Genomic DNA, 26,254 nt, shown 5'->3' with positions numbered 1-26,254 from the left:
TTTACAAGGGCATCTTCTCAAACTTTTCTTCCTGTCCCAGAGGAAATCTAAAGGAAATGGGTAAATGCCCCTAAGCTTACAACCATAAATTCTACAACTTGAATCTAATGAATCAAGTGAGGATTGTAGCAGATCGATGCCTCAGCACAGAAATGGATATGAAATCTTTCACTGGAATGGAAAAATGAAAAGTTGTTCTAAGAATATTTTAGGACATCTTTCAAGATGATTTAGCTGTTGATAACCTGGTACATTTCAACTTGCAGAACTGTGTTTTCAGGATGCTTTAACTTTAAAATTCATTGGGTTAAGATAGTCTGTATATTTATGTGTGTGTGTGTGTGTGTGTGTGTGTGTGTATTTAGAAAGAGTTGGGATAGCATTGGTGCTAAACATTGGCATGATAGAGTTTATTTGAGACACTCCTTAGTAATTCAAGACATTTCTATATGGACTATCTTGGATAACACTTGTGATGAAATTAAAATGTTTATAAGAGCAATATAAAAATATCAAGACAATAATTTATTCAATTGTGGTTATATAGCCATAATTATGAACATACTTATCATTGAGGCCATAAATAATGACAGAATCCCCTAGAAAATGGTCTATATTACATCTGAATCATCATGATATACAATGAACATTTAACATCCCAGAGGACCCCTTAAGGAGTGACTCTAAATCTGACCATATTTAACCACACTATTTGAATAGATTTGGAAAGTTCCACAAGACACAAATAAATATAAATGTTGAACTGTCTATACACAGTGGGTTTTTTTATAACACACTTAATATAATGTTTGAAGAGAATATGAATTCAGTGGCTACTTGGCTGCGATTGCTACTTTGGGTATTGTGGGGCTTGTGAAGCTCAGGATGAATATACACAATTATGACGTTTCTGGAATTTGTGTATGTGCCCCAGTCTAGTCCTCACACCACACATACAAACAGAAGAATACTACTCCAAGCATTCATCATGAGATACACAGAACCATTTCTGGAAAGTTCTGCCCGCTATGCCTATTTACCATACAACACCATACAGCTCATGGTTTGCCACTACATTGTTTCTCAGCCACTTTAATACTTCTTAGTTCCCAAGAATTTTTATTCTCAAAACGCAGTAAGCAAATTCCCCAATGAAGTCGCTAGGCAGTAAATTATAATTTCTTTAACTAAATATTTTGTTTCATTCCCAAACAATGACATGTTAAAATTTCACTTTTTATTCTAAACCTCCCACTCAAAAAAGATTTCTAAGTGTATTTTTTAGTTATAAACTTGACATAGCTATCTATCTATCCATCCATCCATCTTTTTGCAACTCCCTGATTCAGTTACTCTTCCAGTCTTCTAACCTGGTATTCAAATCCATGCTTTGTATAATACAAGCAACTCTCTGGCTCACTGAGCTGCAGCCCTCTGGCTTGTGGGGAAATCAAGGATTCTTGCTAAGTCACATTTTTGGGTCTAGTCTCAAGCCTCTGGGCATGGTGCTTGCTCTGGGTTTTGGGTCTCAGGTACCAAACCTTACATTCTCTGATAAACACACCTTCTTGGTCCTCTTTCATCAGCTCTATTGTTGATGGTAGGGTGCTGTTGAAAGGTGGGGAAATGAATCTATGCCAGCTCCACAGTATACTCTTTACTATTTACAAAAATAGAATTTTTTTTCCTTTAAGGAAGGATAATTTAATTGGTGCTGGATCTCTGCTACCATGACTAAAATTTAAATATAGTAGAATTGTGAGGCATATATTTTAAAGAGGATTCTTTTGTGTTCTTTAATTGCATAAAGATATTATCTGAAATTAATATTCAAATAAATACTCAGAATACAGATAAATAAAAAAATCTAGCTTATATTTTATATTAATAGCATAATGAATTTAAACACATTTGTTCTGGTTAAGAACCTCTAAGTTACACTAGCCCGTCATGCTAGAGTTTTAAAAATCTGTTTTTGTAGCACCACAACTTTTTAAAAATGAGCTTTTTTTCTGATTATAGAAGTGTTACACACTCATTATAGAAAATTTAGGATACACTTGTTAATAGATCAAAATTTAGGATACACTTGTTAAGAGATCAAAGAAAATCGTCTTTACCAAAAAAACGCATTATTTTGTTTTTGCCAATGCTTTTCTTATGACCACATATGGACTTCTGAATAGTTTGTAAATTGTTATAGGTAATGCTATCAATGTTAGAAGAAGAGTCCAAACCGTAGTCAGGGAGGGTCGCATTTTTACTTACAGAAGCTGAAAGGAGGCAACCTGAGGAAAATGTGACAACTACAATGCATGACTTGAAGAAAATTGTTCTTAGGCACAATCAACCACAGTGGCTGTGAGAGCACTGATTTGCAGTTAGGACTAGAAGGCTAGTGAGGGAAACAGTCCTTTTGCTAACGGGGGATGCCCAAAGATATGAGGGTGAAGACAGTGGAAAGTGGAGGATGCTGTCTCAGGGGCATGGCTGCTAGCAGTCCTCATGTCATGGGGAGAGGCCAGGAGGTTTCCATGTTATGAGACCAAGACCAATAAACTAGCCCCCATCTAGAAGGCAACATCTTTCTTTACCTAGAACATTCCCTTTGGAAACTTGTGTTATTTATTAATATACACCTTTGAAAATTCAAGTGGAAAATAATACAATAGACAGCAAAACTATAAACACTTGATCAAAAGATACCTGATTTTACTGAATGCTTTGGGTAGAAATTTTTAGCTCTAATACAAAGGCACTTAAAAGAAATACTGCCAGATACAGTCATTTTAAAATTATCTGTGTCTGAATTAAACATAGATTATTTATGTCAAGCATGAAGCCTTAATTGGTTTCTCTGAACCACCAATGATTATCTTTTTCACTGCCATTCAGTAAGAATGCAGGAAATTTAACAGATTTCAATCTTAATCTGAGGAAAACATTACTAGTAAGGTAATTCTGTATAATATAAAAACCCAATACATTCAAAATCCACATGTAAATACCTTTAAGATGTTTCAGATTATTTGGATTATTTTTAAATACCACTTGCTGTCAGAGAGAAGTGAGAACAGGATGGAGCATTTACAATTTTTTTTTATTTCACTTCAAAAATGTTTTAAATTATTTACTGCAGTGTTAAGACTTACTCTCCTCTAAATCTAAAAGTATTTGGCACCATAATCCTGCTTATACACTATGATTAAACAAACACTTCCAAGTTAAATTGCTTAACTGCTAAAATACTTACCAATGGAAAACTGGAGGACAGAAGCTGTTGTTGTATTAAGGCCTGTGGTAATCTAGAAAAAGGAATATAACAAAATAAGACAAGATAGAAAGGAGGAGAAAGAGCAGAAGATTCAGGAGAAGGGAGAGTGTAAAGGATAGAAAGGAACCATAAACAGAGGTTACGTTTATCCAGCGGTTAGCTTACTTCTATCGACATGTCAGAACACAGATGTATTTCTCTGTGAGATCCTCACTTAGGCACTGCTGGTACATTTCTCAGGGTCCTATCGAAAACTCTTTTTTAGTATAATTTACCAGGCACGTAACACAGTCCCCTCCACTCACCCCACCACCTCCTCTCTGTCCTCATCAACAGACCTGGGGCCCAAGAGAATATCATAAAAAGTGACCAAACAAAAATTGGGACCAAAATTAAGAGCAAATGAGAAGAGTAAGAACGTTTTGAAAAATAAATAGAATTACAACAGGTAGAAGGTGCAGGATATCTTTGGGGGAAGATGAAAATGTTATAAAATTGATTGTGGTAATGGTTGCATAATTTTGTGAATAAAGTAAAAACCTTGAACTGTATACTTTAAATGAATGAATTGTAGAATATGAGGATTATTTCTCAATAAAACTGTTACTCCCCCCAAAAGTAATCAAATTATAGGCTTAGAAATACTCTTCCAACACATTTCTATTATTTTCCCTTAGTTTCATGAAGAAGCATGCCTAAATAGTTTTCCCCCTTTTAAAAAAAGGAATGGTACCTTATTTAATTTTAAATAAATTAAAATTTTAAAAATATTTATTTATTAATTAATTCTTTTGTTCATTCATTCATTCTTTCTATGGAGTAGTGGCTTTGACCCATACCAGCTTAAGTAAGATGGGAAATAAGGTTCTCATTTTCAATGACTCTTTTGTTGGGTTTCTGACCCCATAAGGTAAGGTATGGGATGCCTCCCATGACTGCACCTTATAAAACAAAAAGTGTATAACTGTGTTTTCAACATGGCAGAAGCAGTAGACTTCTTAAATGTCATAATAACATTCTTAGACTTGTCCCTGCACTGTGTTAGCCCCCATGTGATGGAGCCCACAATGCAGAAGCGTCAAGAGATACCCAGTTCATGAATCACCATGGGAATTCGTGGACAAACAGCGAGCCAGTCTCTTGAAGTGCTAGAATTCAGCTGAGATGTGAATATCAAAAAGTTGAATTGCACTTCCCATTTCTACAGCACAATTTGGAAACATGACTGAGCATGTGTTTTAAATATGTGGCTTTAAAGTTCATGAAGAAGCAGAAAAGGTAATAGAGGGGAGGGCAAGACAGCCCATTTTGTAAGTTGTCTAGATATCAGTATAGGTATCAGCTCCTAATTGATTTTAACCATAGCAAAAATCACTAGTGTCAGGATGTCAGGTAAAATTCTCTATTGAAATCTCTCATTATCACAGAATATTTAAGAGAAAGCTGGCCCACCATGCTCGGAACTGTTTCCTACTTCCTTCCTCTCACCAGAGTTGTTAGGGAAAAATGCACTAATAGAATTTTCTTTAAATAACAAAAATACTAGCTCCTTTTCAAGATTCCTTTAGAAAAGGTTAGCAGACATTTGGTGCTGTCCAAAATGCCCAAAAGACATTTGGTCCACTGCAAAAAGTCCTTGATATTTGGTCCTGTCCAAAGCAATTTGATGTGGACCAAACAAGCTCATGGATGTTTTGGATAGATCAAACTTCAAGGACCCTTTCGTGTGGACCAAATGTCTTATGAACCAAATGTCTCATGGATGTTTTAGACAGAACCAAATGTCCTGCGAAGTTAAAAGAAATCTGTTTTTTTTCCCTCATAACTTTTAAAGTAAGTTCAACTACTTATCCTCGTGGGTGTTCCACTTGGAAATTTTGATCTTAAAGTCCAAAGAGGCACATGGAAATTTTAAAAATTTTTCACAAAATTGAATGAATGCTCTTTTCCCCCTCTGATTTTATGTAACTGAGTAGATTCGCAGATGAGTTATGAAACACTCCTGAATATAAGTTCTTTGAAACAATGGTATGGTATTATATAAGTTAAAAGCACCACGGCTATTGTTATTGCTAGTGAATTAAACAGACCAGAGCGTCTTTGATACTTATGCTGGGGGTGTAATAAATGATGCTTTTGTCACCTGGGTGATCAAGTTTCACAGCCGTGACCTCTGCTAGCAAACAGTAAATCACTTGAAATAGTGCCAAATTTCAATTACATGTGCTAACTGAGGGTGACCCTAGACTTCGATTAGTCATTGATTCCACACTTTTTTCTTCACCGGGGAAGCGAAGGACTGTTGACTCCCATTCTTTTACCTTTACCCATTTAGTTTATGAGTAACACTGTCAGCTACGAGAAAGAACAGGAAAGATGAAGAGAAAAAAAAAAAATGAAGCATTGCCTATAAAACCTATTCACCTATATTCACATTTGAGTATTATATTTATTATTCTTGAGTTCAAATATATGATTTCAGTCTGCAAAGTTATTAAGTCTTTACATGGGACATTCTGAAAACTAAAGGACCTCTTAAAGAGATTTTGATAAATATTACAGCGACTATGAATGTCTGAGAGAGAACTTTTTCCCTACCAAATCTCACTGCTCTTAAATTATCAAATCAACTCTAAATTATAGAAAATTATAGAAAATTAATATGCTGACTAAATGAATCTGAATAATTCACTGCAGGCTGAGGCTGTTCATTCTATACTTCTTCGCTGCAAATTTTCACTGAGTTTAATCCTGTTTTAGCCCAAGCTCCTCCTTGTAACTAAAATGCATTTGCAAATATGAGAGAATAATTGAGCAAATATTTTATTTTTAAAAAATGAAGAGTACCATGACTACTTTTGTTTTAAGCTCTGAGAGAGCACATTTTCTCTTAAAGGAGTGGGTAAATGAATTCCTCATTACCTTCATTTCAGACTAGCAAAATGAATCAAGTTAGGTGCCACTCCCTGAAATATGGAGACTTCCCTGAAGTAGTGAAATGTGTGAGGGCTGCACAGCAGAGCAGCAGTGGAAACTGAAATGCGTGGTGTGCCCATGTGTAAGCAGGTACCACCTCTCACTGGCTCTGAGTTTTATTGAAATGAAATAGCCATTTGACTAAATTCACAAAATGGAAATGCTCTTTTAGGCATTTTAAAAAATAAAGCATTAACCTACTAAGGTTCTTTACCTGTGGTCGGTGGTTCTTTGTTTCACAACTTCAGTAAGAATTGGATTTATGAAAAATTTTAAAGGATATTTTTTTAAAAAGTGATGTTTGGGGCTGATAACTTTCATCAGTTCTCACACACAACTGTTTTAACTGGATTCAGTTTTGAAGTGCCGTGCAAATATTTGAATTTTAGTGGACAACAGCATGTTTACTGACCACTGAATTCATCACTTTTCTTTCGATTGATCTTTCTCTTGTAAACACAACTTGGGTACAATATACATTTCTGCTCCTGGGACGCCAATATGGTATAAAAATTATTGGAAATTAGAAGTTGCCAGTGTGTAAAATGTAGATGTCATCCTTATCTTTGTTAATGTATCTTCATTCTATTCCCTTTGAGTCTACAACACAATTCATCCTAGGAAAATACTTATGACGAAATATAAATCTGTGTGTGTTTTTTCCTTTCTTGGATAAAGAAAATTATTTTGAATATTTTCCTTTTTAGTCGAAAGGCTGATCTCACATTAATTATATAACACAATTCAAAACTAGCCCACTGGGTGTATAAATTCTAATGCTAAATAAACTGGGATACAGTGAAACCTTCAGGATTAAATATATTACATGGGATCAAATAAACTAGATACTTCAGTTTCTATGCTACAGAAATATGAATTCTGGTATTATATTCTTAGATATGTTTATTTCTTATTAATCAGAAACAAAAAAGAATTTACCAAGCATTTCCAGAAATATTACTGAATGGGTGAACATTCTAAAATAGGCATTTATTCTAAGCTTGATTAACTATGACAAAAATTTAATTTTGTTTTAAGGTTTATAGATAATTAATTCAGTCATGGTACATTATTTAAGATGTACTAGCAAATCTATTTTTTCAAGGAGAATTTCACTACAGAGTCACATTTATCTGCAGGAATGTTATAATATCTTGTTAAGAGTTGAATTATGAGCACCTATTATTTTAATTTGCATCCAATTAACTCTGTTTGTGTTCTAATTTCAACTAAAAACTCTTCAATTTATCAATGTTCTGAAGCTTGTATGTTTAATAAATTAAATTTATTTATTGCCATGAAAGGAGTATTCAAGCAGCATAAAATAAGAACCATGTTATAAAAACTAATTGACTTTCACAATTTGATAACTAAATCTTATTTTAATTACCTAGCAAGGTTTTTTCCTCCTTTTTACTGTGGAAGCCAGTCTTTTGGCCACTTTTTAAATTAATGAATTGGAAACATAACGTGTGGTGGAGGGGTGAAAAACACAACTTTGTTATTAAAAGTTCCATCATAAGGAAGATGTGGGACAAAAAAGGAGAGGCATTGAAACTCAAGTCAAAAAGCAGAAAAGCAAAGCAAAAGAGATGTTGCGAAAAGAAAATTAGATGCAAAGAAACTGAGCTAGAAGTACAACACAACAATTGCTTTTATATCCTTTTTCAAGAATGTGAAATGAAGGTAGTCTTGGTGCCAGAAAGAAGTAGCAAGTGACAACAAAAGGCTCACTAGCCATATGCTGATGGCTAGTGGTTTTATTGTTTTCAATTTAGAATGCTCATGTTTCATTTTACATATGATCCAAGGACTTACCTTTGGCAAGCAAAATCTAATCATCTAAATTGAAGTAACCTACTACTGAACAATTTGGCATAAACCAAAATTTTTAAAAAACTGGTTTATTCAGTGTGCTCTTTCATTTCAAAAAAATTCATTAAAGTTCCTAGGTGGTTAGGAAACAAAGTATAAAAATAATGTGATAAAATTGCTCATTTAATATTTTTGGCTTGCAAGGAGAAAATAAGAAGAGTAAAAGTAAAGCTTTATACAAGAACTTATAAAGACACAAATTATTTAGCTATGATATATATATATGTGTGTCATATATATATGTCATGCCTGTCATACCCATATTTTTAAAAAGGCATATAATCACAATGATGCACCATGTTTAATGAGATCCATTGATGCTGCCAATTTTATGACTGTATTCTTTATTTTTTACATTTGAATATAAATTATAAAATCACTGCTCCTAATTTTGAGATATTTGCAATAGGACTCATAAATAATACTGCAAATTTTCATCTGAACTGGAATTGGGTAGGAAAACCTTTTGTTGGCAAAAAGTTCAGTAAAGACTGTATTTGGAATAATGTACATAAATAGCACATACTTACCAATTCTCTTGGACCATATGGCTCACAGAAGGTGACAGCATTGCCATGCATAATTGCACCACACTGTTCTCCAGTCTCACAGTTGTTACATACAACCCTGTGGGAACACAGAACACAACCTCAGGCTGTGAACTAAGTAGCACAATGTGGTTTATCACTCAGGTAAAGAAAGATGTAATAGTTGTTGTTATTCAGTTGAAATCAACATTTCAAGGAAGATAATGGTATTTTGTATTGTGACATGTTAAAGAAACATAAAAACAGAAGGATTTGAACTTCAATCCCAATTCTTTCAGTTACTCGTAATGGTGGGTAAGTTACTTAACCTCCCAAAGTTTCAGTTTTCTCATCTGTAAAATGAGGAAAATAATATGGACCTAAATATCACATAGTTATCATGAGGATTAAATGAGAGAGTGTACATAAAACACAGAGTACAGAATCAATCTCACAGTAGGCACTTAATGGCCGCTGGTATTATTATCAATCATTACATAATATACTATGCCCAATACAAGTATTTTGCTAATATGAAAGATAAGCAAAGTAATATACACTTATATAATGAACTAAAACCATATATCTCTGAAATCAAAAGGTGTTTTACAAATTTTAAACCTTTTTCTTTTGAGTTATGATTAATGTCAATGTTTAAAATAACTGTCCTTAAATAGATTTGCATGTCTATGAAATATACTATGTAAAAAATAATGGAATCAGATTGTACTTAATCCACATAGTAATATGAAATAAACACAAATTCTAATTCAAGCAAATTTTGGAGACTGAGTTAATGTTAACCTTGTAAATAATTTAATTAGTTGCTTTATTATTATAAAGTGAAGTGGCTAATAAAACCTTAGAACAGAATCTTAAAAATAAATATATTCATGTCTTCAGTATAAATTGATAATATGAATATTCTGGATTTGACTTTGCATATTTACAATAACATTGACAATGATTTGCATCATGATACTTCAACCTAGAATCATTACATGTACAAAGAAAGAATTATGTTTCCTCAATCTGAACCTCAAAGCACATGAGAGCTGTATTTCATGCAGAAAGGACATTTTCAAAGACTCACATTCTAGGTGCCAAACATTATTGAAAGGGCACCATGCCCTTTGTTTTTGAAGATCATTGTACCAGGCCCTTTTAGCTGTTTGCTAATCTCAGAGAAAAAAGGGAGCAGGAAGCCCTATTCAAATAGGAAGAAGACAAAAGTGTGAAAAGATACCAGGTAGCCCATAAAGCCAAGAGGCAGAAGCACAATAAGTAAGTAAAAACGTGGCCAAAAAATCGAGGTATTTCCTATATGTGTATTGCATGGAATAAATTATTCTAATCTTTTGAGCTGTGTTCCTATACAAAGGCGATCAACAATGTCAAGAAGCTTTGCTTTTTTAAGAATAAACAGAGAACAACTTCTGATATAGAATTTTTAAAGGTAGTATCTCAAATCTTAGTAGGAGATTTAAATCTTCTCTTGATTACTGTGAAGCAAGATTCTAATAACATGTCCTTGACATTAGAAGAGGCATAGTAGTAGCTTCATAAAGGCAACAAATATGTCTCTTGTTCACCATTTTATGCCTGGCATGCTGTATTCCATAAATATTTGTTGAATGAGTGAATAAATATAAGGCAACTTCATAAGCAGAACTATTATTAGGGCCTGAGATCTAAAGCACTTCAAATAGAACCTGGCATACGTCAAATAGAGCAAGCATGATGTAAGCGTTAGCATAAGTGTTAGCTATTATTATTATTATGGATTTCTACCATTGTCATCCAGAACAGGTATATTAGTTTTTTCCCCCCACAGGGAACCTACTATATGAACTTCTTACTACTATTTTTCTATTCTTAAAACTACACATTGGGGCTTTCCTGGTGGCGCAGTGGTTGAGAGTCCGCCTGCCGATGCAGGGGACACAGGTTCGTGCCCCGGTACGGAAAGATCCCACATGCTGCGGAGCGGCTGGGCCCGTGAGCCATGGCCGCTGAGGCTGTGCATCCGGAGCCTGTGCTCCGCAACGGGAGAGGCCCGCGTACCAAAAAAAAAAAAAACTACACAATTTTTCCCAAGGAGTGTGATTATGATAAAAGTACAGAGAAGTAGCACTGAACTTATAGTATGCTTCTTACTTATTGATAGATGAGGATTATTTGGCCTCCAAGGCATTGTGAAATGGCTCAAAAGAAATATAAGCTTTGACAGAGAGAAATTAAAAGATTGTTCAACCCTCACAATGACTATCTGCCATTTTCCTCCAGTGATTCTAAACTAAAAGCATCATTGTTGATGTGAAGTCCGAGGTCTGATATTTGAATCCTCATAGCAATCATTCTCTCTATAAATATTGATCAGCACTCCCCAAATCAACTGTATATCAGAAAAACTGTATCTGTATAAATACATGTATTACAAGTTTCCATCACCTACAGTTTTGATTAAATAGGATTCATGTGCAGCCTAGGCATCTGTATATTGTTTAAAGGTGATTCTAGCATAGGTAGCCTACAGCCTGGCACTCGGGAACCAGTGAATGGACCACAGATGTTTGATGTGTTTGGAGAACCCCTTCTATTTTGTGGAATAACAGGAGTTAAAAAAACAATAAACACAAGAAAAAGGAAATCAGATACAGCTTTGTCCCCACTTGGCTCAAAAACCCCTCTGGACCTTTCTTTGTTGTGCTGCATAGCTCCAGAAACTTAAAATAAAATTACAAAGGCACTGGTACCCTGTTGAAACTTAAAGATTCAAAATTACCAGCTATTATTCACTAAGTTGTTGCTACCTGGAGGTACAATGGCTTCATCAAGGATTGATGAAACAAATCCGTTAGCTTCTTGTCAAGGTCTTTTAAATGTCCTTTGCTTGAATTTCTCACAGTATGTCTGGGTTTGTCAACATAATTTATTTTGAAAGCACATCCCTCTGGGTGGTCAAATCCAACCCACTCTTAGATGCCAATGGTGTTATTTATTCATTTATCATTCATTAATTCATTCTTACAATTAACAACCATATGTTGAGAACCTATAGGCAATATGATGAGCTTTAGTGGTACAAAGACCAAAACAAAAACAATATTATTTTCTTCCAGGAGTTTATACTCCAGAAGGAAAGGCAGGGAAACAAGCACACAATTAAAATATAGGGTGCCAACGCAATGATAGCTATTTACTGCATCCTATTATGTGCCAGATATTCTAAAGCCTATCTGAATCTTTCAACTTCTCTATAAGATAGTTTTCAGTGTCCTCGTTTTACTAATAAGAAAACTGAGCTCCAAAGAAGTTAAGCATTTGCTCGAATCCTACAGCTGTAAAGTTGACAGACTGGCAATCTGGACCCAGGACTTGCTAATTCCAACACCCATCACGTTTTCCATAGCTCTTCACTCCTTATAACAGGAGTACGCGCTGGCTGTGATGGTACCTAACTTAGACTAAGGAAGTAAGGGAGAGCTTCCAAAGGAGGTGGTCCCAGAACTGGTCCTGAATGAGAAATAGGAGTTAGTCAAAGAAGAAAGGTGATGGTGTCATAGGGCACAAGGAATGCAGAGATTATGATACAAGTAAAACTGCTACTTCAGTGTGTTAGTGTGCCTGGAACCACACTGGTACATGAAGAGGGTGGCAAAGGATGGGGCTGGAAAGTGGCAGCCAGTTCATGGAAGGTGTCATGCGCCATTTACCAAGTGATAGATACTGCACTAGGAACTCTACAAACAATGCCTCAATTAATTCATATATCCCGCCTTTATTTTTATCCACATTTAGAGGATGCTAAAACTGAGATTTAGAGACATTAAATGATTGTCCAAGGTTACACAGATTGAAAATTATAGAACTGGGATTCAAACTCCCACTATTCTGCTTCCAAAGTCATGATACAATCCAACTTTTAGGAAAATTACTCTAACAAATAATGGATTAGCGGTAGAAAAGACTGGACTGTTGATATAACACAAGTAGGACACAATAGTGCCTTGAAATAAGGTGGAGATGAAGAAAAGAGTATCACTTTTTAATAGAAACATAATATGATCCACATATGTAATTTTCAACTTTCTAATGGCTACAGTAAAAATAAAAAAGGATAGGTGAAATTAAGTTTAATAATATGGTTTATTTAACCCAGTATACTCAAATTATATTTTAACATGTAATTATACAAAATTATTAATGATATAGTTTACATTCTTTTTTCATAAAAAGTCTTCAAATTATGGGGTGTATTTACACTTACAGCACATCTCAATTCAGACTAACCACAGTTCAGGTGATTAATAGCTGCATGTGACTAGTGGCTACCATACTGGACAGCTCAACTCTAGGGAATTACAGGGCTTGGAAACTGACTGCTCTTCTGGTTATGCTGACAACTGGAGATGACCAGCTGACAATGATTATATGTATTTGAACTTCAGGGAAAGGAGATCAGCACTGACAGGACAATTTAAGATATGGCTGAAATCATAGGAGTGCATATTATTGGGGGCCAGGGGGAGAGGGGAGGATATACTAAGTGAGAAAAGTAGAGGTCCAAGAATGGATCCCTGGGGAACAACTATATCCTTAGTCTGGTTTCTGGAAAGCTCCAACTATCATCGTGACCCTTCAGTGTGTATCAATCTGAGGCTATCCCTGCATACTTTTCCATGATTATTGGCAGTGGGTTCATTTCTGTTCATGTTCCTAACAATCCTAATATTTTTGTGCTGCCCATCAAGGTGACTTTTCTAACAGTGAGTCTATAATGTGACCTTCCTAATATTTTTTCTACCATTAAAGTTAAGCATTGTACAACCACTTACATGAATGCCATCATCATAAAGGAAAGGAAAAATCACAAATTCGTGATGAACACAATGACTCTGATGGAGGCCAAATAATACAAAGGGCAACTAGGAGTCATGGCTTCCCAGAAGGAAATAGTGATCCATTTCAGAAAAACAAGGTAAGTTTTAAAAACCTACAGATGTAAATAAGCATCCAAATTTCAAGAACAGGAATTCTTGGCTCATCCCAGAACCTACAGCAATGCCTAAGTGCTCTGAGTGCCTGAGTTCTTCCCTCATGTCTTTCTCAGAATGCCCCTGCGTCTAACAAGTTAACTTGGTTGAGTAGGGTTAGGTACCTAACCCCAATGGGTGCTCTCTGCGAATAATACTAGTAGTCTAAAATTCTACTCTTCCCTTATGAGTTGTTCCTAAGAATAAGGGTTCAATTTGCTGGATAATGAGCAGTCCAATTATCTCTAGGCTCGGAGCAAAAAAAAAGTGCTATTTATTTCTAACATTTAAACTGTGGTCTCCCAACCAAATTTTCTCAAGAAAATGATGGGCTCTGTAAAGTTAGGTAACATATTCTTCAGAGATTGGTGGGAAGAAGAAGTTTTAAATAATCCCTGTTAAATAGACTTCTATTTTTCAATTTAAAAGGAATGTGACCTCCCAGGCTAAGGATTAGAAATGAATTGCTTCTCTGCTTAAGAGTAAAAGTAATACCGACTATTTCTCTAATCTAAGAAAACTTGCCCCCTCTTTTTCTTTTTCTCAATATGAAAAACAGAACATAAGAATCTGACAAATACCACAGCCCATCATACGAATTGCCCACCTCAAAATATAATCTGCCATGAACAGTATGATTAAAAGACAATTTAAGGGAAATGCTTGCTATCCCCGAAGACCAGGCAAAGCCTGAATATATTGAGCCCTCTCTGAACCTATTTATCACATGCTTAGGTACCACATGAATCTCACCTATTACTACAGTTCACAGATCATTGGTCATTCGAGTTAGAGGGCATCTGAAGTATCACTGAGTCTCAATCAGCCCCTGTCATTTTACAAATGACAGAACAGGACTAGAGGCTAGATTCCCTGACTCCTTGTCCAATATTCTTCCTACTCCACTCTAATGCAGCCAAGAAGAGAAAAGAACTCTAATTCTACAAAACTCATGTGCATTTCAAAAACGTTTGTCATCATTTTTACTGTCAGAGTTTATCTGGAAGAGCTACAATGTCTTTTCTTAAAAGTTCTTTTTTCATTTATAGGATAAGGGATTTTGCTTTGCTAATGAAAATGTACAAAAATAAGAGAAATGTCATGGACTTCACAGAAAATGTTCAGAATGAATTCACTGGACTAAAGTACATAATCAAATTCAATATTCCTTTGGTTATGTACATCCCTACATAATTCATCCCTATTTTATATATACACTATCACACTACCATTTTTTCCCTAACAAAAACATAAAGGAAACAAACAAAACCATAAAGGAATCAGTAAGGATGAAGGCAGGTACTTGTTGACCAGCACATCTAGGGTCCAACTGGAAACATAAAAGAAAAAGAAATGCTTTGAACCAAGATTTGTTTTTCACTCTAACAAGCTCCTTGGCAGTTTGAAACTTGTTATCTTGGTGTCAATTCTCTGTCTTTGTTTTTTATCATTTAGGTGGCTGTTTCTGTTTAGGAATTATATGCAATGTGCATTTGTGTTATAGAGAGCACACTTCTGAAGGTATAATTCTGTTTTTAATCATGACTTTAAAATTAATAGTCTGGAAAACACACCAAAGCCCCTGTTCAGTAGGCACAGAGGAAGCTGGAGTGAAATGTCCCTGGAGTGCCCCGCAGTCCCCATGTCCTGCAGTGACTCACACAGGACTTTCAGGACACTGGAAAGAGGAGGAGGATTAATGAGAAAATTGGGCTCCTTCGCACAACCACAGATTTATGAATGGTTGGTGGTGACATCATCCTGATAACAATAAATAAATAACTAAAATACTATTTTCTCAAGAGCAGTCTCATTACTCAACTCATTCTTCTTTTTAGATCAGAGTGAAATCACTCAGCCTTTCGTCAGTTACTCTGCTGAAACAAGTTAATCACCTGGAAACTCAGTGACAATCAGTTATCATCAAATTCTCATTTGAGATACATGCCGTTTGTCCCCAAGACCGAGGACATCGTATTATCTACCCATGATTTATTGCCTCTGAAGGATTCAGTGTCTGGTATTCTATGAGTTGGAACTGTCTATTCACTAGCATTTCTGAACAGAGATATTAAAATAATTTTAATATTTGATCTGATTATAAAAAGTACATTAAAAATGGAAAGAGAAAAGAGAAATCTCTTATAATTTCCCGACCCAAAGATAACAAGTCTCTTCCCCCAGTTACAGCTCACACTGCATGTGCTGACACCATCTCATGTGTGGGCTTGCACAACAAGGCCAGATCATGGACTGGTGAATCCACCAAAGTAAATAGGACCCTGCCAGCCCTGTGGGAGCTGGGCAGTCAGCTGACTTCTGGAGACGTCGGAGCTCCTTGTAATTTCCACTCAAACCTCAACAAGGAATCAACTATACTCCAATAAAAATTAAAAAAAAAAAAACCCTCAACAAGCAGAACACTCAACTTTTGACCATATTTTATAGCAAAGAGACAATGTTTTATAGCAGAAAGGCACGACTATTGTGAAAGATCAAGCTTAAAAAAAACCCTCGTGGGCTTCCCTGGTGGCGCAGTGGTTGAGAGTCCGCCTGCCGATGCACAGGACATGGGTTCGTGCCCCGGTCCGGGAGGATCCCACATGCTGTGGAGCGGCTAGGCCCGTGAGCCATGGCCGCTGAGCCTGCGTGTCCGGAGGCTGTGCTTCGCAACGGGAGAGGCCACAACAGTGAGAGGCCCTCATACCGCAAAACAAACAAAACGAAACAAACCCCTTGTAAAATCCTCTTTTCTTTGTAAATGTGGAATACTTTTAGAAAAACAGCGAGGAAAGTTCACTCTATAAGACTGAGAATAATATCACCTTCAACAATGTCATGCCTTTTTTCTAAGGAGCTAACATATGCTCTAAATGTGAAAATGACAAACTCCATTTATAGCTCATTCTTTCTCATTACTTCTCACTAAGGAAGGTAAGAGAACTCTTCTTATTTCACCAGGGAGTTTAAAAATTTGATCTTTGCTTTGCTAGCAAGTATAATGGCAAATATTATTTGGATTAAAAATAACCGTTCTATACCCTACTACTGCATGCAATATTCTGACCTCCTACTATGCTGAATTCCACTACATACTGCTTGAGGAAATATTTTATCACTTGTTTCAAATGTACTTGACATTTAATTCCATTGAGTGAGTTCTTATTTCTGTCATGTAAAACAGAGCTTAAAGAAGGAAATAATAAGCCTCCAGATTCACACCTTATTTTATTAGTAGGACACCTCCTGGTTAACCTTTCTATTGTAGATGAAGTTTTCCCCAGAGCAATTACATCATGGTAAGAGGAAGGAGGGGGAGGAAGCAAGAGATGAAGGTTAGAGGAGAGTGTAATAATAAGAGAAAAAAGTTATTAACAAAAGAGAAGAGAGAGTGAAAGAGAGTAGAAAAAGGTGAGGTCAAGAGGGAAAACATGAGAGAAAAAGTAGAAAAAGATGCACATAAGATCAGAATATTGGACCATTAAACCCTAAAAATCAAATTATAATTCCACAACCCCAAAATACAGTGATATATTAGAAGTTCTGGCAAAGGTGTGTCATCCGATAAAATATTTATTTTGCCATACTTTTCTCACCTACTCACGATCTCCCGTAGTCACCTGGTCTTGAAAACTTGTAAGGTGTATGTTCCATGTTACATGGGTAAGCCTATTTGGTGATATGTCTTCCAAGTGATCAGTATTACAAAAAAGTCCCTTGGACATCCTTCAGCAGTGATGTGGAGCCTTTGATGCCCGTGGTTTGTGTTCCCCTTCACCCAACACTGTCTTCCAAATCTTACTGCCCATTGGCCTGGTGGACATTGAGTGGATGCACTTTTTTTTTTTTCTTTTTTGCGGTACGCGGGCCTCTCACTGTTGTGGTCTCTCCCGTTGAGGAGCACAGGCTCCGGACACGCAGGCTCAGTGGCCATGGCTCACGGGCGCAGCCGCTCCGCGGCATGTGGGATCTTCCCGGACCGGGGCATGAACCCGTTTCCTCTGCATCGGCAGGCGGACTCTCACCAGGGAAGCCCGTGGATGCACTTTTATCCAGTTTTTTCCCAGTGACATTGTTCATCAGACTTATTAATACTTTGTTCTGATTACCTGGAAACTCCATTTACATTGTGGTTCTCATACTTGGCTACTAAATGGAGTCCCCTCTGCTGTAGTTCTCAATGGGGGCTCCAAGATACTAAGGAACTTTGAAGTAGTTTTACTCTTCACTTGACTTCTTTTCTCTTATGGGCTAATCTACTAATCACTGAATAAATAAAGCTCCAGCCAGAATAACTCACCCCCGAACTAAATTTCAGTCTTTTTAGAGTCTTTATTCAGATAATTATTTTTCTCAAAGCAAATAAACTTTAATAAGCCAAGTCACCAAACTTTTTGCTCCATTTCTGAATAATTTCTCCAATAAATTTGTATTTTCAAGAAAATATTACATGCAGCAGAGTCTGTGACCTCAATTTCTCTAGTCCTGCAGTATGATCTTTTACATATAAAAATGGAGATGTCCTAGTCTTTTCTTGATTCAAGCAACCCTATGCAATGCCAGCCACAGCTTTTTGGCTTCCTTCGCTGTAAATTGTGGTGCTTTCTGTATGATAAGCCAATTGACAGACGTCTTCATTTGCCATAGGATCTGAGACAACTTCATCTGTGTCTTTCTTCTTGATGTCTCATATCTCTGTCGGCATCACAACTTATTCATCTAAGATGCTTCTTCTGACGAGTGACTCTTGTTCTTCCCTGATCTCTGCTGAATAGGACATCTCTGCTATTATTATTGTGCTGGAGGGGAAACATCTGTTGTCTTCTAGTTGCTATTTGTCATCATGTTTTCTAACAGTCCCAACATTTCCCACTAGAACATCAGAGCCTAGTGATATTACAGCTCTGGATGCCTTCTGTGATCTTCAGGAAACAAGCATTAAAGGGATAATCTGTTAAGCAAAACAAAGATTCCTTCTAGACTTTGTAAGTCCTTAGAGAGTAAAGACACCTCTTAAGAAAACTTAAAATGTTTTTAAAAATTCATTCACTTTTTTAGTTCCTTTAACTCTCTCTCTCCCTCTCGTTGAACTCTTTTTAACCCAAGTTATGAATCAGAAATGTCTCCTATTTCTTAACTTTTCTCACTGTTTTTTTTATTACTGTTGAAATTTTTAAAAATTTATTTATTTTATTTTTTTGGCTGTGTTGGGTCTTCGTTGCTGCATGTGGGCTTTCTTGCGGGGCAAGAGGGGGCTACTCTTTGTTGCGGTGCATGGGCTTCTCATTGCAGTGGCTTCTCTTGTTGTGGAGCATGGGCTCTAGGCGCGGGCTTCAGCAGTTGTGGTGCATGGGCTCAGTGGTTGTGGCTCGCGGGCTCTAGGGTGAGGCTTTGTTGCTCCGGGCTTAGTTGCTCCGAGGCATGTGGGATCTTCCCGGACCAGGGTTCAAATCCGTGTCCCCTGCATTGGCAGGCGGATTCTTAACCACTGCGCCACCAGGGAAGGCCCTGAAATTTTTTATTGAGGTAAATTTGCACACAGTGTAATATATGGATCTCAAGTTTTGACAAAGGTATACATCTATGTAACCCATGCTCCCTCAAGATTATATATAATGTATTAATCACCCCAGAAAGTTCCTCATGCCCCTTCCCAGTCAAGTCCCCATCCCTGAAACAATCACTAATCTAATTTCTAGCACTTTAGATAATTTGGTCTATTATAGATTTCGTATAAGTGAAATCATACAGTAAGAACTATTTTGGGTCTGCCTTCTTTCATTCAACATAATATTTTTAAAATCCAACCATGTTGTTTCAACTATCAATAATTCATTCCTTTTTATTGCTGAGTAGTAGGCCACTGAATGGATGTATCATTGTTTATCCATTCTCCTGTTTATGGGTAACTGGGATGTTCCCAGTTTTGGGCTAACAGGTGTATTTCTTTTTAATTAAAAAAATCAAGATTTCTCTCCATTCATATGGAATACTGGCAGTGTTTATATCATACTAAAATAGTTAATATATAAAGAGAAACGATGGGGACTTCCCTGACAGTCCAGTGGTTGGGATTTCGCCTTCCAATGCAAGGGGTGCAGGTTCAATCCCTGGTCGGGGAGCTAAGATCCCACATGCTTTGGGGCCAAAAAGCCAAAACATGAAAAAAAAAAAAAAAGGCAATATTATAACAAATTCAATAAAGATTTTTAAAAAACTATAAAAATGGGGGGCTTCCCTGGTGGGGCAGTGGTTGGGAGTCTGCCTGCCGATGCAGGGGACACAGGTTCGTGCCCCGGTCCGGGAAGATCCCACATGCCACCGAGCGGCTGGGCCCGTGAGCCATGGCCGCTGAGCCTGCGCGTCCGGAGCCTGTGCTCCGCAGCGGGAGAGGCCACAACAGTGAGAGGCCTGTGTACCGCAAAAAAAAAAAAAACAAAACTATAAAAATGTAGTTGAGACACAAGTAGTAGATGTTTAAGTGAAATGTTGAGATACAGCGTATTTGTAGGTTCTTACTTTCCTTCTAAATTTAGTTATATGAGGTTTTTCTTCCTACCTTTTTTTCTTTTTGGTTGTAGGGCTGTCTCTATAGGAACAAGACCCTACTGATCCCCCTCCACCTTCAGGAGCGTAATCACACTGAGCACACTTGATAATGGGGAATTGTCAGTAGTGCTGATAAGTCGGTGTTGCTCCATCCACAATCTCTCTCACCCCCTTGGGTTCAATGGCACATTTGAACAGAAGAAGTTACTATTGTGGTTCAGAAGTCTACCTGCATGCAGCCCAGCATCAGGGCAAAGTTAAAGTGGAGAAGCCTCACCCTCATCAAGCCTAATGTGCCACTATATTCCCATGAAGGGGTTTTGCTGTTGTCTTCATTTGTAACTTTACTTCTCATCTTTCATTCAAGCAAAGCAATCAGAAGTGCCTGAGAGAATGGGAGATAAAGGTCACTTCTCTGGCAGAGCCCCAAAGAGATCTGGGGGGCAAAGAGCTGAAGGATCCTATACTCTACATCTCAGAGAGGCAGAAGGACCATAGCAGCATGAGAGCACGTCGGAGCAGCACAAAGACACCCACAGTCCAGGCCCAGGAGCAGCAGAAGTTTTCATGCCCTCAAGCAGGGCTCAAAACAGAGCAATTGCTATGAAGGAGTGGTTAGGACAGGTGCGAAGGCTACCTGTGCAGACCAGTCACCAAAAACTGGATGAGATAGGGAAGACTCAGTGAGCACCTGCAGGAACAGAGGACTGGGGGACCAGAGGTGCATCCCCACCCTACCCCTTGCTTTTGAACTAATAAGCTCTCTGAAACTTAGCTACAACACCAGAAAAATGGGAGAGGACAAGCCAAAGTTGACTGAAATTAAAGTTTTCACCACTGGTAAAAGGGGGACAGTGAAAAGAAATTAAGTTGGATTATAAAAAAAATAAAGTTTTATTTCTCTGATACCCAAGTTTGTAGACAGAATTCATAACTGTGACACCTGCGTAAGCCTAAACAATTTCTGGAAGGACTAGCAGAAACTGGTAACAGTTGATGCCTCTGGAGGGAGGGAATATAGATCTAGTGTAGGAAGGTTTATTTTTACTATTTTTTTAATATTATTGAACTTTTCACCAAGTACGTTTAATTTTTAAATCAAATCTAATATTTAAACTAAGCAGAGAGACAATACATTCAATATTGAGTTGGTGTAAAAAAGTTTCTTGGCTCTATTCCAACTGCCGTCATACACTTGGAATAATAACTTGGTTGTTACGTTCATTCATAATAATAGTAATATAATTTTATGTTCCTTGTTTTTTGTGTACAGTCATTTGTACAGAAGATAAGAAATTTGGATATCAAAAATTACATGAGGGCTTCGCTGGTGGCGCAGTGGTTGAGAGTCCGCCTGCCGATGTAGGGGACACGGGTTCGTGCCCCGGTCCGGGAAGATCCTGCATGCCGCGGAGCGACTGGGCCCGTGAGCCATGGCCGCTGAGCCTGCGCGTCCGGAGCCTGTGCTCCGCAACGCGAGAGGCCACAGCAGGGAGAGGCCACAGCAGTGAGAAGCCCGCGTACCGCAAAAGAAAAAAAAAAAAGTTACATGAAATAAAGTGGAAAAAAAGTTGATTTCATTAGATGAAGTCAATGGAAGCAAATAAGCTGTGAGTGATTAACTTTTAAACTGATCTCTCCCAATCATTGCACAGACGGGACTTTAGTTTCATAATTTCTCCCTTTGCTTATCCTTAAAAATTACAAGTTAAATAATGCATATGATGCTTTTCAAATTCCATGGAAGAAATATGCTCATAAAAGCATGTTTTTCTCTTGTAGCAAATTATTGAGTGATTATTGAGTCTCGGGAATTTGTCCAAAAGCAGCAAACCAGGCCTCATGCTTCTTTCTATCTGGTGGTGAGTGGTAGTGGCAAAGAGTTATAAGTTGTCAGCAAGGATTCTCCTTTTCAGTTGCCACAAAGCTGCCCAGTGGTTTCTAATCCCATGGGGTAAAAAAATCAAAGACAATATCATAAGGGACAAAACTCCCATGTCAATATGTATACCAAGAGAACAGAGATGTCAAGAGAGTGAAAACTGCCTATGAGATTCCAAAACAACACAGGACTTTGTTACTTTATTGGAAACCTTTCCCTGGAATATTTGATTGTATTTGTTTCTAACTTTAGGGAGCTTATGTCTATTTTAAGGGGGCTTAAGCATCTAATACCCTCATTTTCCCCTTCTCTCTGACTCTGCTATATTGTCATTAATATATATTCCATACATTATATAATACAGATATATTTAATTTGAAGTCTGTTTTTCATCCAAATACAATGAGGGAAGACTTGGGGACTCATTTACATAAATTGGCTGAAGAGTATTTTAATAATAATGATTTGGGGTCATATCTGGGCTTAGGGGAGGCATGTAGACCAATGTGCAGATATTCCACAGGAGGAAGAAAGAAAGGGAAAAAGGGAGGGAGGGAGGGAGGGAAGAAGACAGAAAGGCAGGGAAGGAGAGAGAGAGAGTAAGAGAGGTGGGGAGGGAACTGATTTGTACTGAGCAGCGTCAATACACCAGGCGAGGTGCCAGACCTTTTCAGGCTCATCAGACTTTAAAACAATGCTGTTACGACAGTATTTGGCTCACTTTTACTGACAAGGAAACGGAGCTCAGAGTGGTAAAGCAAGCCTTTTGCTTTTCTCAGATACCCAGCTGGCAAGTGGTTAGCTCAGGAGTCAAACCAGACCAGCCTGATCTCAAAACCCCTGCCACCTTTGTTCAACAAAGCCATCTCTCAAATGATGAGAGCTTCATGGTTTTTGTTTGTTTGTTTTGTTTTTTTAATCTTAAAGAGGCTAGATGAAGGAGATTGTCGGCAAAAAGGGATAAAGTAAAATTACTCTGAAGCCCATTTGATAGAAGACAGAAGTATGTAGCTTTTTAAAGTAAATAAAAGGTTTTTTAAAACATTAGGAAAAACCATAGCATAAGTAAAAGGGACATAAAATCCATAACTTCGGTCAAGAAAGCATCTATCAGATCAGTCATGAAAATGGGTGAAGCAAAATCAATCATGTTTTATTGATTTTAAAAACAGCAGAATTTGGACCACATAAAAGTCACATTTTGTATTTGTCAAGAAAACTCACTGAAGAAAATGAATTAGCTTGACAGAAATGAACTTGCCTTGAAAGAAACAAGTCATCTGATAACATTTATACTAATGGGATATAAAAAAGCCAAATGTGAGGAGAACTAGGGAATTTTTCTGGGGTAAAACTAGTGCTTAGAAAGTTCTTTTTTTTTTTTTTTTTGCTTTTTCTTAAAAAAGATTTTCAATTTATTTTAGGAAATTTATATTTAGGATATGTTCAGAGGGAAGTGAAATTTTGTTGATAAATTATTTCTTTAAATGGCATATCAATTTTAAGACTTTATATCTCTGTCTAGTCTGAATTTTTTGTGTATTTACATTCTCTAGATCTATATTTCTTTCTAGAAAAGACATAAAAAGTTTCTCTGTCTATATTTAAGCACCAACACTCTCTAAATCTGTATGTCATCTTCAACTGTCAGGTCAAGGACCACTTTCTCCAAGAAACTCTCACCAGAGTCATCCCTCCTTTTGCAGAACTGCAGTATGCTATTTGTAATCCTCTATTACACTTAAGGATTTCTATCCTGGATTATAAGCTTTTTAAAAATATGTTTTTAGTGTCTCCTCTACAGAACTATAAGCTATTTGAGAGAAGGAACCACATCCCTTTTTAATGTACTATATAAATAAAATAATTACTGCTTGATATTTGTTAAACAATGAAAATAAGGAAAAGCAAATGAATATCATACTCTGACATTTGAGGATGAAATGGTTTTATTCTCTTTCTAGTCTTGAGTATTGCTTGGATTTTGGTTGCAACTTGATTACATTAGAGTTTCTAATTTATCTTGAACTCTTAATCACGTACACAAAAACATTTAGCACCACAGAAAATCCACATTCATATATTCTCTCAAATTATGCAGACTATAGGTCTGGGTGGATAGTTGCATTTCTTCAAAATCAGCAAAAATACAACAAACTGCCAACAAATTCATGCATCCATTTATGTGTCCAACAAGTCTCTAATGAATGCATTTTGGTTCATTATTTCTTTGCCCTCCAAAATCCCATGGAGTTGCCCCTAAACAGTCTTGGAAGGAAAGACTGGAGTATAAATGAGGTAACCCAATAACATAGAAGCTATTTGGAAGTATGACTCAAATCATCTGTCATTTTCAGATAAACCATTTCCCTTCTTTCGTTTGGCAAAATGCAATTAATAGACATAGTAAAGCATAATGTTTTCTATGTAAAGAACTTGTACAACTGAAAAAAAAAAAACTGATCACACCGATGGCTTTGAGGGGCACCTAGATTCAGTTCTTAAAGAAGTCAAGAAATAGATATTCTTCAGCTCGGTGCTTTGTGACCACCTAGAGGGGTGGGATAGGGAGGGTGGGAGGGAGATGCAAGAGGGAGGAGATATGGGGATATATGTATATGTATAGCTGATACACTTTGTTATAAAGCAGAAACTAACACACCATTGTAAAGCAATTATATTCCAATAAAGATGTTAAAAAAATGAAATAAAATAAAATCACCATGCTGAATTGGAAAAAAAAAAAAAAGAAATAGACATTCTGCAGGCGACAGTAAGCCCAGTTCCCTAGTTGAACAATTCTCACTGATACCTTAGAGCTAAAGAGCAATTTCATTTTATGCAGTCAGAATCATTTTTTAAATTAAAAAAATTTTTTTTGCATTATACAGACCAAAGTGAGGCATGTTCGTATAACTTACCATATGTTTGGATTCAATTCCTTTTGGTGGTAGGAGTCAAAGTCATCTCGTAGGATAATACTGTCGCTATGAATTTCAGCTAAAAGAAGAACAAAAATTTAGAAAAGGATTATACTAAACAATAGATTTAGCTACGCAAAAGAGTCAACATGCTGCATTTATGAGGAATAACAGTATTTTAAATTAAAACTGGATTTTAAATGAGCAGATGATTATATTTGCTTTGTCCCTAAACTACTAAGTGAAAAAGTAACTCTGTTGTTTAGAAGTCTGGAAACCAGAGCCCCCAAAAAGAACCCTACCAAGGTGTCACCAGGCTGCAGAGGTGGGAAGACCAAGGTCAGCACTAACCTACAAGGAGATGTCACCCAAGACTTGCCCCTCATAGCTCGACACACCCAGAACAAGGTCAGTGTCTAACTCATTTTAGAGCACTGAAGGGAACAGAACATTGTGACTATTTATTGTCAGCTAACATTGCTGGTATTTACTAACCCATTTCCTCTTCTCTTTCCTACTATCCCTCTTGCCCTGGCTTGCTTTCTCTCATTCCCTATATTCACTCATTTTTTATTTAATGTGTTTCAAATTGTTAACATTTTTCCCCCTTAGAGCTGCACAGGAGAAATTATCTACATGAATAAGTAAAACTTCCAAATAAAGTCATGTTAGAAGTCAGGAAGAATGCTAGGGAACCATCCATAGTCTTAAATATATTCTCATTACACTTGAGATTGTATTAAATACTTATTTTTAAGCTACAGAAGAACTCGAGTCATGCCAAAAGCAAAGAATGTTTTCATAAACTGTAGAGTATGTGATATTTCCACTGAACAGAGGGTGGACAAGTAAAAACAATTTCATGACCAACTACAATGTAAGTAGGCTCATTATTAAGGTTGTATGAGGAATGATAATTATTTCTATTCAAGTTGTAAAAAATGAATTTAGTGCTCAAAAACCTCCTCATCTGATTCCCATGGTTTGCTGGGGAAATTTGTTTCAGCTAATATAAATTCTCTGGGTCTGTATAAATTTGTTTGGACTAGTTTACACATGCTTTTCGGGAAAATTAAAATCATATGATCTGATTAATAAAACATAACCAAAATTTTTTATTTTTTTCAAAAGTGACATTTTACCCTTTTGGGGGGGCTCACTTGAATATAATTCACTGAAATCACTGGGTAATTAAAATCACCTCCAAATATCAG

General features: G+C 36.7%; 1 protein-coding gene across 5 annotated transcripts in view; it reads right to left on the bottom strand.

Moving 5' to 3' along the window:
- The window catches only part of RELN (reelin), a 697,060-nt gene that overhangs the window by 245,896 nt on the left and 424,910 nt on the right, over positions 1 to 26,254 (bottom strand). For all 5 annotated transcript variants that reach the window (XM_079932058.1, XM_079932060.1, XM_079932059.1 and 2 more), the window contains 3 exons: positions 25,041 to 25,119; positions 8,656 to 8,752; positions 3,254 to 3,305 (listed from right to left, as the gene is read on the bottom strand). In XM_079932058.1, the coding sequence (XP_079788184.1) occupies positions 3,254 to 3,305; positions 8,656 to 8,752; positions 25,041 to 25,119 (228 nt within the window). The remainder of the gene's footprint in view (positions 1 to 3,253; positions 3,306 to 8,655; positions 8,753 to 25,040; positions 25,120 to 26,254) is intronic.

Source organism: Stenella coeruleoalba (assembly GCF_951394435.1).
Source record: "Stenella coeruleoalba genome assembly, chromosome: 9".
NCBI lineage: Eukaryota > Metazoa > Chordata > Mammalia > Artiodactyla > Delphinidae > Stenella > Stenella coeruleoalba.
This window is presented reverse-complemented; position numbering and strand designations above follow the sequence as displayed.